At 40.3% G+C, this 17524-nt stretch overlaps 1 protein-coding gene across 1 annotated transcript in view; it reads right to left on the bottom strand.

Moving 5' to 3' along the window:
• Positions 1-16889, bottom strand: part of ANO5 (anoctamin 5) — an 89770-nt gene extending 72881 nt beyond the window's left edge. The window contains exons 1-3 of the mRNA XM_049649224.1: positions 16445-16889; positions 4317-4363; positions 760-810 (exon numbers count right to left, since the gene is read on the bottom strand). Of these exons, the coding sequence (XP_049505181.1) occupies positions 760-810; positions 4317-4363; positions 16445-16484 (138 nt within the window). The 5' untranslated portion in view covers positions 16485-16889. The remainder of the gene's footprint in view (positions 1-759; positions 811-4316; positions 4364-16444) is intronic.
• Positions 16890-17524: the final 635 nt, after the last annotated feature.

The raw sequence follows: 17524 nt of genomic DNA on the forward strand, positions 1-17524 counted from the left end.
CACACACACACACACACACACGGAAAAGTAAAGGACACCTTTTAATGTTTTAAACTTTGACATCATATGTTTCACATGATCAAAAAAAAGAAAACCTAACAAAGTTTCAATTATTTCAATTGGTCAGCCCACAACCTTCATTCTGAAAGATTAAAGATCAGTATGCTAGCAAAAAGCAAAATATCACCTATGTTAAAATTGTCAGCGTAAGAATATAACTCTATTTTCCCATGTTCCCAAACAGCATCTTTTTTTTTTTTTTGCTAAGAAATTAGTGAAAAATTTTAAATCCCTTTACTGACCTCTTAGTTGATATTCAAATTTGATTTTTAAATAAACTATACTTCATGATTATTCTTAGGCATGTACTTACAGGTAAAAGAAACGAGGTATGAAGAGAGAATACTGAACTAGAATTCAGAAACTCAAGTTCTAGCCCAGGATCTGCCTCTTAAACATATGGATAATTTTAATCAAGTCATTAAACCTCTCAGACCCTTCATTTTTCCTCATTTGTAAGACTGAGAAATTAAAATGCAAGCAAATGGCTATGCTTTGTCATTCTCATTAATATGTCTTATGTTACTTTTTTTCCCCATAAGAAACTGGTTTTTTTCCAAAGTAATTGACCCTCAAATTTCATATATGAGGACCTGAAAAATAACTGTAACCTGGGAAACAGAGCATCTCCATCTTTGACTACAAAATAATACCCCATTTGTGTCCATGCAAGAAAGTATAGTACCGATTGATGCTTACCGCTGGTTCTTCACTGATGAGAAAGCTGGTCTCTCTGCTGCTCAGGGACTGCTAACAGTACCATGGGGAAGATATAATGCCATTAATAATAATGCAAGTGGGGAGCATATAACTTTCAACAACAAAAATAGGTTCTCAATATACAAATACTAAACCTGCAATTCAGAGGACTTATAAAACACTTGAAAGTGAATGCAAAACTGTGGGTATATATGTGTATACATGTGCATGTGTGTTCATGCTCACGTGTGCTTTCATATGTGTGTGTGTGTGTGTGTGTATGTGTGTGTGTGTGTGCGTGCGTGTGTGTATGGAGAGAGACAGCCTGAGAGAGAATGAAACTTTTGGAGGTAGTTTTATCAAATCATAAAAAAAAAATCTGAGATGCAAGAAATGGTTAAGAACTACTACATACAGAGAAATAACAAGGTACACCACTGTTTTAATGATATGGAGCCCTGAACAGGACCACAATGAAAGGTAGAATCAATTGGCTATTTTAGGCCTTTCAGCATTTGTTTGGAATTATTAAAGTGAATACTTTAGGAAACGCAACACCAGAATTTCTAAGGATCTGTACTTACAACCCAAGAGAAAAGCCATGCATGGATATAAAGACACACAAAACACCTGTAGTTAAAGCAATAGCGATGCCTCTCTTGGCATATGGTGGATTTTAAATCCTCATGTTCCATGACAGATTGCACACCACAGCACGTGCTCCTGAGACCGCTCCCCATCACTTCTCAGCAGTCTCTAGTGATTGGTAGAGCAGGGTGGCCTGGAGAGGCAGTAGCCAGCAAAAATGACCTGAAACTCATGTCTAGACTGAGAATTCATTTACCTGGCTCTTGGAAAATCACAAACAGCATCTCATTTATACCCAGGTGATGTTGGGCAGACCAGTTCTGAAAACAGGAGATATAAAGTACTATCGACATAGTTTTGAAAAATAACTGGGTTTTGCTGTTTATTTTTTTAATTTCTTTTAATGTTCATTTATTTTTGAAGGAGAGAGAGACAGAGCATGAATGGGTGGGGGAGGGGAGGGAAGGTGGGCAGAGAGAGAGGGAGACACAGAATCCAAAGCAGGACCCAGGCTCTGAGCTGTCGGCACAGAGCCCAACGTGGGGCGCAAACTCACAAGCTGTGAGATCATGACCTGAGCTGAAGTTGGACGTCCAGCTGACTGAACCACCCAGGCTCCCCTTGCTGTTTCTTTATAATGCCACAGATATAGGATGTGCAAATATTTTCTCCAGGTCTATAGCTTGTCTGCTCCTCTTAACAGGATCTTTCATAGATCAAAAGTTCTTAAATTTTAAAAAGTCCAATTTATCAATTTTTCTTTTATGGATCATGCTTTTGTGTCATGTCTAATAACTCTTCACTAAGACCTACTTTCCAAAGGTTTTCTCCTATGTTTTTCTTCAAAAAATTTTGGGCGCCTGAGTGCCTCAGTCAGTTAAGCTTCCGACTCAGGCTCAGGTCATGATCTTGCAGTTTGTGAGCTTGAGCCCCGCCATCAGGCTCTGTGCCGACAGTTCAGAGCCTGGGTCCTGCTTCAGATTCTGTGTCTCCCTCTCTCTCTGCCCTCCCTCACCTGCACTCTGTCTCTCTCTCTCTTAAAAATAAATTCTCCTAAAATTGAATCAATTCCCCTTTCACTTGTTGCTTTCCAACAAAAGTAAAGTTTATATAGAATCAGAACTAAAAATTAAAACATATGGTATTTCTAAAATACTGTAACTTAAAGTTAATTGAATATATTTCTCAGTGTGTCAAGCCAAACGTAAAGCCTTAAAAATTTAAGCAAAATTGTTTCAAATGAAGACCTATCCAAGGTTGAAGGCACGGAAGCAATATCATTGCTTTTTAAATGTGCAAAGGGAAGGACACCCAGGTGGCTCAGTTGGTTAAGCGTCCGGTTTCAGCTCAGGTCATAATCTCGCGGCTCATGAGTTTGAGCCCCACATCGGGCTCTGTGCTGACAGCTCAGAGCCTGGAGCCTGCTTTGGATTCTGTGTCTCCTTCTCTCTCTGACCCTCCCCTACTTACTCGCTCTGTCTCGAAAATAAATAAACATTTTAAAAAACGTGCAAAGGGTTAGGGAATAGAACAAATATGACTTGATGAAATTGTTTTTCTCTTATAGAAGTTTAGAGTATATATAAATATGAAAGACACATAGAGAAGCAAAGAATATGAACCGTAGTTGAAGTTAACTTGAGCAATACATATAGAGATCTGTGAGGAGTATATTACTATTATGTCAATGTGAACAAAATGAAAATGACAACGTTTTATCATTTAAACTGAACCAATCAATCTCACACAATAACTTTCTTCCGTCTACTCCAAAGACATACAAACTTTAATTTTTCACATTGTTTTTTACACAGTTACCTTGATCCACTTATTCATTTAATGAATACATACTCTGTACCACATTACATCACTCTAGTGTGGAGATTCTGCGTTATGACAGTGGGTTTCAAACTTTAGGAGCAATAAAAATCACCTGGGGTGTTATTTTTAAATCATGACTCCATAACCTTATTCCCCAACAATGAGATTAAGTGTATAAGGTTGGGCCCAGGAGTCTGCATTTTTAAGAAATTTTTAATATAATTGTCATTCAGGCAGTCTACAAATTGCATTGTAAAAATTACTGGGCTAAATGATTTTCATTGCCCCCTTGGTTCTCATAGTCTATTTCTCTCAGCATTTTGGTCACAGGTTTTAAAGGAATCCAAGAACTTCTGGGAATCTTAAGCAACCAGCTTACCCAGCCAGTCTATCCAGTCAGCTAGGACTAGCCAACCTATTCTGGTGGGTTGTGTTTCCCAGGGTGGGAATTTCGGTCATTCCTAAAAAACTAATTTTAAAGAATTTTTTTCTATCCAGCTGGTCACCTGTAACCTGATTCAAGGAAATCTACTTCCGTGACTAGTGTTGTGTCACCTGGAGCCCTACCAGAAAGATTATTTGATCCAAAATATCTTTAGAATGTTTACTCTCTGTATACAAGAAATCTAAAATTTTAGTAACTTTTACTAAATTAGGCCGTTAGTTAAGAGAATTTTTTTATTTTTGCAAGTTGTATTTAATTTTATTATTTATTATTTCATTTAATATATTTTGTTGAGTCACTTGAAGTAATAAGTACTCATCACATACTAGTAATGGTAACATCTAAGACTGTCACATATCCTCCCCGCATTATCCTCTAGCAAAGTTTTGAGCCCAATACTATTCTCTTGCACAGGAAGACTCAGCATATCTGAGTTTGTTCACAGGGAGCCTCAAAACAAATTTATACTTCTATTTGCTCCCTTATCATACCTAGGAAGATAGAATATTAAATCTGCATGAAACTTGGAATTTGTTTTCTTTACCAAAAACATGAATACATCAGAAGACAAAATAAAGTTAATAGAGTATGAGTAAATAACTGAAGTACAAAGACCTAAGTATTCATACAAAGTACATTCCTAACCTTGTCTCAATTTTTTGTGCTGACTTATAGGAAACTAATACATATACATTTGACTTACCTCATTCATTCCGAAAATATATTCTGCTTCTCTATTGGATATTCTCTCTAAATTAAATAAGAAAGAAAGAAAAAAAAAACATGTCAGAATGGCCAATTGATCAGAATAGGTTAAAAGTCTGCATGAGGAGAAAATAGAAATTCTAAAATGAAACCACAAAGTTCAAAGAAAAAATACGGGAAGGTCTTAGATGCCCTTCCTGGAGCTAAGTTGTTCAAAATAGCTGCCAGTGGAAGTCAGCACCAAAAACTGTCTATGATGTAGGGGAAAAGCAAATACTGATGCATAGGATATAATCTCCCCCACTAAGAAATAAAATTAACCCTGACAAATGCAGTTATTAATCCATAGCCATGAAACTGCAGAGAGGAAGACATCCAAGAGGGATATCCATGGTTACATCTTAGTTCTCACTGCGTGAGATTTAATATTCTGTCAGCATGTTTTCTTGGAACTGAACCAAACTGTCTGCAAGGAAAGCACTAACAAACAGGCACTACCAGTTCTAAATAGGCCAAATTACTTTCCTCACACACAAGTATCTCTGTGATAGCTATCTGTTGAGTCATTTGGACTAAAATACATCTTCGAATAAGTTTCTGACACTACAAAAAGTTAAACATAGAAGATTCTTATTCTCCATTGCCTCCGACATGGAAAAACACTGAGAAATATTTCTCCAGTCAAAAACTTCCCATATAAAAACATTTCTTTGGAAAAAATCACAGTGGGAGTGAAATAAAGGACCATCCACAGTAATTGTAATCTTAGGAAATGTTAGAACATATGCTGAAAATATAGAAAATATAAACCTGCCATTCATATAGCTTTTTCTTTTCCTTTCTTTTTTCCTTTCTTTCTTTATTCCTTCCTTCCTTTCTTTTTTGCTATTCTTTCCCCACTTTTTTTATTGTGGTAAAATACACATAACATAAACTTGACCATCCTAACCATTTTTAAGTGCACAGTTGAAAGGTATTAAATACAGTCATAATATTGAGCAAACATCACCACCATCTATCTCCAGAACTCTTACGTCTCGTAAAGCTGAAGCACAATACTCATTAACTCCTCATTCTCCTCTCCTCCAGTCTGAGGCAACCACCATTCTACTTTCTGTCTCTACAATTTTTGACTCCTCTATGTACCTCATATAAGTGGAATCATACAGTGTTTGTCATTGTGTGAGTGGCTTACTTCACATAGCATAATGTCTTCAAGGTTCATCAGTATTGTACCATATGTCCTACTTTTTAAGGCTGCATAATATTCTATTGTACATGTATACCACGTTATATTTATCCATTCATATGTTAATGAACACTTGGGTTACTTTCACATTTTAGCTGTTGTGAATTATGCTGCTATCAATATGGCTATAAAAATATCTCTTCAAGACCCTCCTTGCAACTATTTGGGGTATATACCTAAAAGTGGAATTGCTGGACCATCTGGTAATTCTATTTTTAATTTTCTGAGGCACTGCCATATTGTTTTCCACAGCAGCTATACCATTATACACTCTCACCAACAGTGTACAAGGATTCCAATTACTCCACATCCCCACCAACTCTTGGTGTTTTGGGGTTTTTGACGTAGCCATTTTAATGGGTTTGAGGTGGTATGTCATTTTAGTTTTGACTTGCATTTACCCAATGATTATGTTGTTGAACATCTTTTCAGCTTCTTATTGGTCATTTTTATATCTTCTTAGAGAAATGTCTATCCAAGTCCCTTGCCCATTTTTTAATCAGATTTTTTTTTATTGTTGAGTTTTGGGAGTTCTCTAAATATGCTGGATCACATATATGATTTGGAAACATTTTATCCCATTCTGTGGTTTGCCTTTTAACTCTGTTTATGTTGCTTTTGATGTACATTTTTAAATATTCATGAGGTCATTTTGTCTACTTTTATTGTTTTACATGTGTATTTGGTGTCATATCCAACGAACCACTGCCAAATCTAACATCATGAACTTGTTGCTCTGTGTTTTCTTCTAAGAAGTTGATAATTTCAGGTCTTACATTTAGGTCTTTGATCCATTTTGAGTTAATTTTTGTATATGGTGGTAGGTAAGGGTCCGATTTCATTCTTTTGGCATGTGGGTATCCAAATTTCCCAGCACCATTTGTTGAAAAGACTGTCCTTTCCCCCATTGAATGGTCTTGGTGCCCTTGTAAAGAAGTCACTTGACCATATATGTGAAGGTTTATTTCTGGACTCTCTCTTCTATTCCATTGGTTTATATGTCTGTCTCCATTCCAGTACTCCACGGTTTCAATTACTGCAGCTTTGTAATAAGTTTTGAAATCAGGAAGTGTAAGTCCTCAGCTTGGTTCTTCTGTTTTAAGATTGATCGTCTATTCAGCAGTCCCTCAAGAGTTCATATGAATTTTAGGATGGGTTTTTTCTATTTCTGCAAAAAACATTGGAATTTTGATAGAGACTGCATTGAATCTATACATCACTTTGGGTAGTATGGAGATCTTAACAGTATTAAGTCTTCCAATCTATAAACATGGGGTATGTTTTCATTTAAATGTTGTTTTTTTATTTTTTTTTTCAGCCATGTTTTGTAGTTTTATTTGTACAAGTCTTTCACATCCTTGACTAATTTTTAAATATCTTATTCTTTATTTTTAAGTTTTATCTTAATTCTAGTTAGTTAACCTACGGTGTTATATGAGTTTCAGGTGTACAATATAGTAATTCAACAGTTCTATACATCACCCAGCGCTCATCACAATAAGCGCACTCCTAGATTAAAGACCTAAATGTGAGACATGAAACAATAAAAATCCTAGAAGAGAACACAGGCAGTAACTTGCTTGACATTAGCCATAGCAACCTTTTTCTAGATATGTCTCTTATTCTATAAATAGAATTGTTTTCTCAATTTCCTTTCAGAGTGTTCATTGTTAGTGTGCAAAAATGCAACTGGTTTTCGTGTACTGACTTCATATTCTACTTTAATGAATGCATTTATAGATTCTAAAGGTTTTTTTTACTGGACTTTTTAGGTTTTCCTACATAAAAGATCATATCATCTGTTAATAAAGATATTTAATTCTTGTTTTCCAATGGGGATGCCTTTTATTTCTTTTTCTTGCCCAAGTAGTTTGGCTAGAACTCCCAGTATTATTTTTAATGGAAGGGGTAAAAGTGGATATCCTTGGTAAATAACAATAGCCATAACTCATATAAATAAAAGTTATTTGAGGTTCTTAATAATTGTTTAAAGTATAGAGAAGTCCTGAGATTAAAAAAAAAAAAGTTCGAGAAGTACCACCTTATATATAAACAATAGAAATACATGCATTCTGGGGATGTACAAGAGTGTTCATAAAAGTATTGCTGGGAATAACCAGGAAACCGAAATCATCTCAAATATCCACAAACAGTAAAATGGATACATACAATGTAGTATAATAATACCACATATTATACTTAGCAACAAAGTTAAATGAATTTGAATTACATGCAAAAATATGGATAAATCTCCAAAGAATATTATTTACCAAAAACAAAACAAAAACAAGAAGAAACTTTAATATTTCACTTACATAAAGTTAATTATGCAAAACCAAAATATGTTACTTAGGAATCGATACTTAAAGGTAGTTACTGTTTGGAGATAATTCTCCTTTGGTCTCTCACGTTTCTGTACATCTTGCAAGTGAGACACTGACTGCAAGCCTTTTCAAGGATCTTGGTTGAGTGAATACCCTTGGAAGATCTTGAGTCTCCTTCTGTAGCAAAGGGCAGGTTTGCACACAGTCTAGGAATATCAGAGTAATGTCTTCCTCCAGAGCAAATGGAAGGCATAATTGCTGACCAATATAAAAGACTCAAGTTCCTTAAGTTCAGATTGCTCTCCTGTATTGCAACCCACCACACACACAGGTATTATCTGGCCCTCTTTGCATTGAGTTGTGGCAACTTGGGTTCAAGAAACGGGCACAAATACTGCCACTGTGGCTACCGTTAATGCTGTGAGTAATACACTGTCCTTTGTCTTTGATCTATGTATCTTATGTCTTCTACCAGTATCCATGAAACTGTAAAAGGATATTCTGTTAACTACCAAGTACAGTAAAATCTCAGATCTTTTGCAGTTCTTGATATTGATCATTAATATAACAATGATAATAATGTGATAATGGTTAACATTTATTGGTTCTCTATTGTTAAGAAGTTTGCAGTACTATAGTGGAAGCAGACCAAAACTTGAGATAAATGCTATAAACAGAGCTGGGGGTGAGGAAGTTTAGATATGAAGAAATCAGAAAATCTCTCTGAGGCAAGTAATACATATACTGAGATCTGAAAGTTGAGGGGCACTCAATCCATGTGAGAATACACAAAGGCTGTAAGACAGGAACAGTTTTGAGGTGTTCAAAGAAATGAAAGCCAAGCTAGAGATGAGAAGATAAATGGCAGAGTGACATGACATGATGTTGGAGAGGGATGGAGCGGGGGATAGTTTGTGGAAGACTTTGTATACCCGTTTTTGTTTTTGTTTTTGTTTTTTCTTTCCTAAATGAAACAGCAAGCCACAAAAAAGCTTTTAAGTCATTTTTACATTTACATTTTATGAAAAGCACTGGTCCTTCAGTGAAGAATGAGTTAAAAGGGAAGTGGTGGGGGGGCAGGGAGAAGGGTGCCTGGTTGGCTCAGCAGGTTAAGTGTCCAACTCTTGATTTCAGCAACAAAGGATCTCACAGTTCATGGGTTCAGGCCCAGTATCAGGCTCTGAGCTCACTGAACACAGCCTGCTTCGGATCCTCTGTCTCCCTCTTTCTCGCCCTTCCCGGCTCGCTCTCTCTCTCTCTCTCTCTCTCTCAAAAATAAATAAACATTAGAAAAAAAATAGGAACAAAATAAGAAAGGAAGGAAGAGGGAATGGAGCAAAGAGACATTAGGAGGCTGTGGCAGTGAACCACAAGGGAGATCTGGCTGTCTGGACTGCAGTGGGGGCAGTGCGTGTGAAGGAATGTCCATGGATTACTGATATCTGCGTAAACATTTGAAATAAACTGCTGTCAAATTTCAGATGTGCAAGTTGAGGGACAAAGACTGAGTGAGAACTCTCCTAGGCTTGAGCAGTTTGGGAAGATCCTATGTAAAAAAAATAGGTAGGATTACTAATGGTGGGCAAATACAGGAGAGGCTGCCACTGGCTGTCCTCAAGTATCCTTTCTCCCCCTTCCTCTTTACTAACAAAACCCTAATTAGGTGAAGTGATGTGCTCCAGCAAAAAGCCAAAACACAAAACAAAACGAAAACAAAACAAAAACAAAAACACATTTCCCAGCCTTCCTTGCAACTGGAGAATAAGACATAAATTGAAAGCTTTCAAGTGTCATATAAATGGCATTGATGTCTATGTCATCAGGTTTGTGCAAGCATTTCAATGAGACAATTCATGTAAATGCTTCATGCAGCACTGAGGTCAGTCAATGTTAGTTATTTTTGATGATATTATTGTTGTTAGGATATATTCTATTGTTAATTTTCAAAACTTAAATTCTTTGAGGGGCACCTGGGAGGGCTCAGTCAGTTAAGCATCTCTCTTTCTCTCTCTCTCTTTCTCAAAATAAATAAATAAACTTTAGAATTTTTTTAAACGTAAATTCTTTGAGATAAATTTGAAAGTGTCAGAATAAAAATGAAAGAATTTATTTTGTATTCAGATCTTTTTGTTGCAGGATCTGCGATTAAAAACTGGAATAGTGGGGTGCCTGGATGGCTCAGTTGGTTAAGTGTCTGACTTTGGCTCAGGTCATGATCTTGCAGTTCATGAGTTCGAGCCCCACGTCAGACCGTGCTGACAGCTCAGAGCCTGGAACCTGCTTTGGAGTCTGTGTCTCCCTCTCTCTGCCCCTCCCCTGCTTGCACTATGTCTCTCTTTCCCTTTCTCTCTCTCTCAAAGATAAATAAATGTTAAAAAATTAAAAAAAAAGAATTGTTAAAAGAAAGTTAATAGTCATCTTAAGCAAAGCAAAACTATGGCTAATAGCTATATTACTCAACTTTTCTGAGTGCAGGCTTTCTCATCTAAAAGACCATAAATAGAAGTAAAAATTACTTGAAAAATATAAAACATGGTCCAGTACCATCATCAAAGTGTTTTACCCATGAATACTGTCTACATTTACAACTCAAAACTGCACAATGTTGCAACCATCTCATTGGAATGTTGAATGTGAAGAAAACCAATCTTGCAAAGTCTTATAATGAGTACATAAAGAACAGGATTCTAAGGAATACACGCTTTATCTCTCAATGTATGGTACTTGAACGCTGACTTAGGAGAGGCTTTTATTTTCTTGAGAACAAAACCAGTCATTATGCTGAAGAACTGTTCCAAGTACGGGTGAAGATGTGCACGCCTCAAGCTAGGATTATAGAGTATTTTATAATTCTGGTTTTGGAAAAACTGTAAGCACTAACCCTTCCTTCCCCTAATTATTTTTCCTGCATGTGTAGCTTAAACAACATGTAGCATTGAAAGAACATTTGCAATTTGCTATCAGAGTTTGATGCAGTGTGTTTATTTGAGAATGTGGAAAAGGGAAAAAATAGTTCCTCCATATTATCTCCTATCCCTACTAGTTCTTTCTTACCCTCTTCCCTTTCAACTTGCTGCCTCCTTTCCCTAGAACTAACAACTGTTTTCTTCCTTGGCTAACTACTGTTTCTTTTTCACGCTGTATCACTCCTGACACCTTCCTTTCAATGTTGACCAGAAACCTCCTCATCAGCCTCCTACGTTAGCGTCCTGCTTTCATACTATCCTCAATGGAGCCCTCTCTGGGTCCCCAGCCCAAGAATATCACCCTTCAGGAGAGGGCAAGGGCCCTCCCTCCCCACCCCCACTGCGGAGGACCAGGGTGGGACACACTTTGTAAATTCTATCCCTTTCTGAAAAGCAGAAAGATTTAGAAAAAATCGATGTATTTCCTCAGACACTATGCTCCCCTTCACACATAGTGCTCACTAGCTCTCTCTATCTCTCTGACACACACGTGCACAATCAGATGCTTGCACATGTCAGAGATATAGACAAACTGTCACACTCGGTCACAGAGTATGAGGCTGGCATCGCTACACGTAATCACCAAACCTCTGTCAAAACAGAAACGTATCTGAGGAGGCAAGATTTGAAGCCAACAACTTTAACGTCTTCTTGTCATTCCTCCAGCATCCTCTAAGCCCCATGGAAATGACTATACTCTTTCTGAGCACTAGAAACCAGAGATAGGAAGGGTTTAATACTGATTGCTATGGAGATCATAAAATGCGAGCTAAAAGTAAAGCAGCCCAAAGGCTGAGCTCTGAGTTTTCAACTGAAAGCAAGTTGCTAAGAATATATACTCCAACAAACCCTGAGCCCAAAAATAGCTCTTGTATTTACCAGATGATCTTCTCAGTTTACACCCCTTCCAGCAGCATAAAATAAAATACATGCAATCAAATAAATACCCACATTCCCAAAGGAAGGGTGGTTTAGTTAAACACAATGCTTAATGCAGTTGTAAAGATTCAAGACACTTCTTTCAACTGTAAAAGTGCCTTTTCCAATGCTAAACCCTTAAAGTGTCATTTCCCATGCTGAATGAGTCATAAATCAGCCTAAGAATGAATATTTCAAATCAAGACTTCCTTACAATGTCAACCAGTCAATAGTTCAACTTCAGCACTGATATTTTACTAGCAGTGTTTGTTTACATAATTATTTAAATATTCTGCTACGCTTTGCCTTTACAGTTTCCTTTTAAAAATCACTAGATAGTGGGAAAAGAGCTAACTGGAAAAGATTGCTTATGTGTTCAATATTGAAGAAAATAAATTGAGAAAACCTAACAAATCCTAGGAATACCTTGTTAACTATTACGTCTAAAAGGTAAAATGTTAGCATTCTCTCTCTGGGGAAAAAAATCTCATCACATATAACTCAGCCATTTAACTTTCTCCTATTTACTCTTCAAAGATGATTTAGGAAATACATTAATAAGCAAGATCCAGGCTTACCTGTATCAGTAAATTTACTCAAAGAAATCCATTTATATTTTAAAACACGAAATTGAAAGTAGCTCCTAAAAATGGATGCTATGGAACCCAGTCATTTTCAGCCTCCTTCAACCAACCCTTCAGTTTTTGTAACTGTATCATTAAACTCCAGGAAGAAACATATATTTAGGATATTTAGAATGGCTTCTGAAAACCCCTTTGATTGCTGATGTTAAAAAATACCCCCCCAGAAGACATGAATAGACACTTTTCCAAAGAAGACAGCCAGATGGCTAATAGACACAAGAAAAGATGCTCAACATCACTCATCATCAGGGAAATACAAATCAAAGCCACAATGAGATACCACCTCACACCGGTCAGAGTGGCTAAAATGAACAAATCAGGAGACTATAGATGCTGGAGAGGATGTGGAGAAACAGGAACCCTCTTGCACTGTTGGTGGGAATGCAAACTGGTACACCCACTCTGGAAAACAGTATGGAGGTTCCTCAAAAAATTAAAAATAGAACTACCCTGTGACCCAGCAATAGCACTACTAGGCATTTACCCAAGGGATACAGGAGTGCTGATTCATAGGGGCACATGTACCCCAATGTTTATAGCAGCACTTTCAACAATAGCCAAATTATGGAAATAGCCTAAATGTCCATCAACTGATGAATGGATAAAGATGTGGTATACATATACAATGGAATACTACTTGGCAATGTGAAAGAATGAAATCCTGCCATTGGTAGCAACATGAATGGAACTGGAAGGTATTATGCTGAGTGAAATAAGTCAGTCAGAGGACAGATATCATATGTTTTCACTCACATTGTGGATCTTGAGAAGCTTAACAGAAGACCGTGGGGGGTGGGGGAGGGAAACTAGTTACAAACAGAGAGGGAGGGAGACAAACCACAAGAGACTCTTAAATACAGAGAACAAACTGAGGGTGGATGGGGGGAGGGGAAGAGGGGAAAATGGGTGATGGGCAAGGAGGAGGGCACCTGTTGGGATGAGCATTGGGTGTTGTATGTAAGCCAATTTGACAATACATTATATTTTTAAAATACACCATCATTTTAATGCACTTTTCATACAACTACAGTAATAACACAGGTCTCAGTAACGGGCAGTAAAACCAACACAGCAAAACAACTGACATACTGAAAAAACATTTAGAAAACTAAGAGTCCTCTGAGTGGCCTCAGGCTTTACTCTCACCAGTACCCCACTCCTCCCCTGTTTGGATGCTGGATCTATGAACAAATCGGGAATGGGAACTTGGGCTGGATGTGGTCATCACCCTCATCCATCAGATACATGGTGTTCCATATCAACCTCCTTTCCGCTACCTAGGCCCAAAACAGAGGCAAAGCTTCAATCACAGTAAGAGGGAATATAGACAAGTTACAAAGGTCTTTGCCAAGTAAAGGAAAACAAATTAGCTTGGGAAAAGTTCTAAAATCTTCCTGAGATAGGGGCACCTGGGTGGCTCAGTCGGTTGAGCGTCCGACTTCGGCCCAGGTCATGATCTCACAGTCTGTGGGTTCAAGCCCCATGTCGGGCTCTGTGCTGACATCTCAGAGCCTGGAGCCTGCTTCGGATTCTGTGTCTCCCTCTCTCTCTGCCCCTCCCCCACCCATGCTCTGTCTGTCTGTCTGTCTCTCTCTCTCTGTCAAAAATAAATAAACATTAAAAAAAATTTTTTTTTAATCTTCCTTAGATGGACTCAAGCTGCAATCTGACCTCACGGCTGAAGTTATACTAATTTAACTATACATTCTAGTAAGCAGAATTATCCTGCAGCTAAATTAGATCACACTTCTAATATCTGAAAGAGAATAATGGTCAATCTCTGTAATGCCGCACTGGTAGATTTTTTTCTTCATTGTGCACAGAAAGTTACATACTCCACATTTTCCCCTCCTCTCTTCCCTCAATGAGAAATACTATTTCTGTACCTTCTCATAACTCTACTTTACAAGGACTGATTATAAAGAATTACTGAATGTTTCAAGTGGAAAAAAATCTGTTAAGACATTCAGATTATTGAAATTACAACTGAAAAGTAATTCTCGGCAACGGAGGAAACCATTAAGTATAGAAAAGGGCTTTTAATTTTAGACACCTAAAAGTCATTTCACTTTGTACACTGAACCACTCATTTTCACTAACAAATAAATTCACTGTATCATTTAGCAGAGCCATTAGGCAAAGTTTAAAGTTTTCAATAGTCATATTTCCTTCTACCTTCGATTGTTTTTTAAGAAAGGGGGAATTGGTTTAAGTGACACCATCAAGAACAGGGAAAGACAACTCATAGAATGGGAGAAAATATTTGCAAATCATATATACAGAAATACGTAAAGAACTCTTACAACGCAATAATAAGACAAATAATTTAACTTTTAAAATGAGCAAAGGACTTAAATGTGTATTTCACCAAAGAAGATATATGAATGGCCAATAAGCCGTGGGAAAGATATTTGATTGGGAAATCACTGGGAAAATGCAAGTCAAAACCACACAGATACCACTTCCAACCACTAGATGGCTATAAATAAAAAAGATAGACAATAACAAATGTTAGCGAGGATGTAGAGACACTGCAACATTTACATATTGTTGGTTGCGATATAAAATGCCACAGACACTTGGAAAACAGTTTGGCAGTTTCTAAAAGTGTTTAATATAAAGCTGCCATATGATTATGTAATTCCATTCCTAGGGATATACCCAAGAAAAACGAAAAGCCGTTCATACAAAAATCTGTACATGGATGTTCAGAGCAGCATTATTCGTGGTAGTGAAAACTGGCAACAGCCCATATGTCCACCAATTGATGACTGGATGAAATGTGGTTTATCTTTAACAATGGAGTATTAGGTGGCAATAAAAAGGAAGCATGCGAATTACAACACGGATGAACTTCAAAAACGTTACGGTAAGAGAAAGAAGACAGTTACCAAAGACCACATATTGTAGGAGTCAGTTTACAGGAAGTTTCCAGAATAGGTACATCTGCAGAGTAAATAAATTAGTAACTGCCTAGAGCTAAGGGTAGCCAATGGGGGTGTGACTGCTAAGGTTTCTATTTTATGGTGATGAAAATTACATCGTGGTGATGATTGCAAAACTCTGTAAATACACTAAAAGGCACTGAATTGCACACTTTAAACGGGTGACATGGTATCTAAAGTGTACCTCAATAAAGCTGTTTAGAAAAGAGAGGAGGATGCAGTAACGCGTTGCATTTCCTAGTGCCTCTCAAGACTGGATCATAAGACTACTTAGACCTTTTATCGCCTAAAAACACTGTTGCCATGTTTAAATCTAATACCACACAAGACATGAAAACAGAGTGTCGCGGAGAGAACTGAGTATCGCTGAGAGTCCTGGAGATAGTCCCAGAAACATACGTGCATTCTCAGGAACATGTGTGTACCAAAACAGACCCACAGAACATAAGTCTGTGCAACGGCCTTAGCAAACAATGAACAGACATTTCTCCACGGAACTAAAGATTGCATGAAAGCTGGTGAAACAGCAGCGTTCCCAGGTGCACCAGAATCCCAAGCTGATCGATCTTAGAGCCTGGCGCTCGCATAATTAACAGGGATCTCAAAGCTTGGCCAGTAATCGGCAAATGGAGAGAGGCAGAGGGACTCAGGGGCCAGCTCCCCCACCCATGGCACCGCCGTCACGCACCCCAAGCTGCGGCTCTCCGTGGGAGTCCGAGGCCCGAGCGCCTCAGCGCACGCGGCCAGCGCGCTCGCCTCGCTCCCTGCATTAGTCAACCGCTCGGCGGCGCACACAGGAGCGAGGAGGGCGGCCTCAGAACCTCTGGGGTCACAGGACACAGGTCCCCGGCTCGCGCGAGTAGCAGAGGAAACACAGCGCGCCGTCACCCAGCCACCCGCCGGGGAGGGGCTGTTCATCTTGCAGACCCTGTCTCGCGCAGAGCACGCCACCCCGAGAACGTCCCCAGGAAACAGGCCGCAGGGCCGCCAACGTCCCCCGGGGTCCCCGCGCCCGTGGTGGCGGCGTCCGCGCGCCCAGGCCCGCCCTCCCCCCGCGCCACCGAATCCGCCGGCTCCTACCTTCCTCCTGCACCATTTCCAGGACGTCTGGGTCGCCCATCTGCGCCAGCTCGTTAATGACACTGACCGAGGTGTGGCAGAGCGAGGACCACTGCGACTGGCGGCGAGGTTTGGGGGAGAGGCTGATTCGGGTGGTGGGCGGCCGTCGTCGCTGCTCCGACAACCAGCAGGGACAGGCTTCGCTCGTCCCTTCAAGACCACGTTCTTCTGGGTCTCCGCCTGCCTCCGCTCCTGCAGGAGGTTGGGCTTCTTCTCCAGCCGGTACTTACTCTCGACCTGCTTCGTGCCCTTGGCCCTGCGCTTCACCTTCCTCTCCCGGTGGCGCTCCCGGGAGCCCTCCCAGTACCCTCCACGGAGCGTGCCGGACCCCGGGGCGCCCTGGCTCCCCGCCTGCTGCCGAGCCTCGCTTCTACTCTTGCTCTCCCCGGCCGGCCCCTCCCCGTCGGTCTGGTCCTGCTCTCCCCGCCCCTCTCCGCCCCTCCCGCCCTCCAGACCCGCCGCCACCCCTCCCTCGGGGGCCGCCCTTTCCCCGCCCCCTGGCCCGGCGGGCTCCCAGCCCGCCCGCCCTTCTCCCCTCCAGCCGCCCGGTACCCCCCGCTCCGGCTCCGGCTCCGCCGCCTCCTCGGGGCCCGCCGCCTCCCGGCTCTCCCGGCCGCTCAGCCCCATCAACAGGTCTTGCTGGTCCCATTCCACCCGGTTGTCCCAAGCCCGAGACCGCTGGCCTTCCCCCGCTGTCTCCTCCCCTCTCTCCAAACCCTCCTCCTCTGATCCCCGCCGAGCGGCCTGGTCCTCGTCCATCTGCCTAGCCTTCCGCCTTCCGCGGGTGGCACTCGGACGGAACCCCCTCCCAGTTGGGGGAGTTATTTTTTGTCGGGTGAGAAAAAGCCCCCCTTCCTTAAGGCGACCCCTGCTTTAAGGCCGGCGCGTGGGCGTGTCTCCGAGGTTCCTGCAGCCTCCCCCTCCTGCCTCTGCCACCTGCCGCGGGGGTCTCAGCTTTTCTCCCGACCGGGCCTCCCTCCTGGGCGCCGAACCGGATCTCTCTCTAACACATCTGGGGACGACTCATACATTTTTGGCCTG

This window comes from Panthera uncia, chromosome D1 (genome assembly GCF_023721935.1).
Source record: "Panthera uncia isolate 11264 chromosome D1, Puncia_PCG_1.0, whole genome shotgun sequence".
NCBI classification, from domain to species: Eukaryota; Metazoa; Chordata; class Mammalia; order Carnivora; family Felidae; genus Panthera; species Panthera uncia.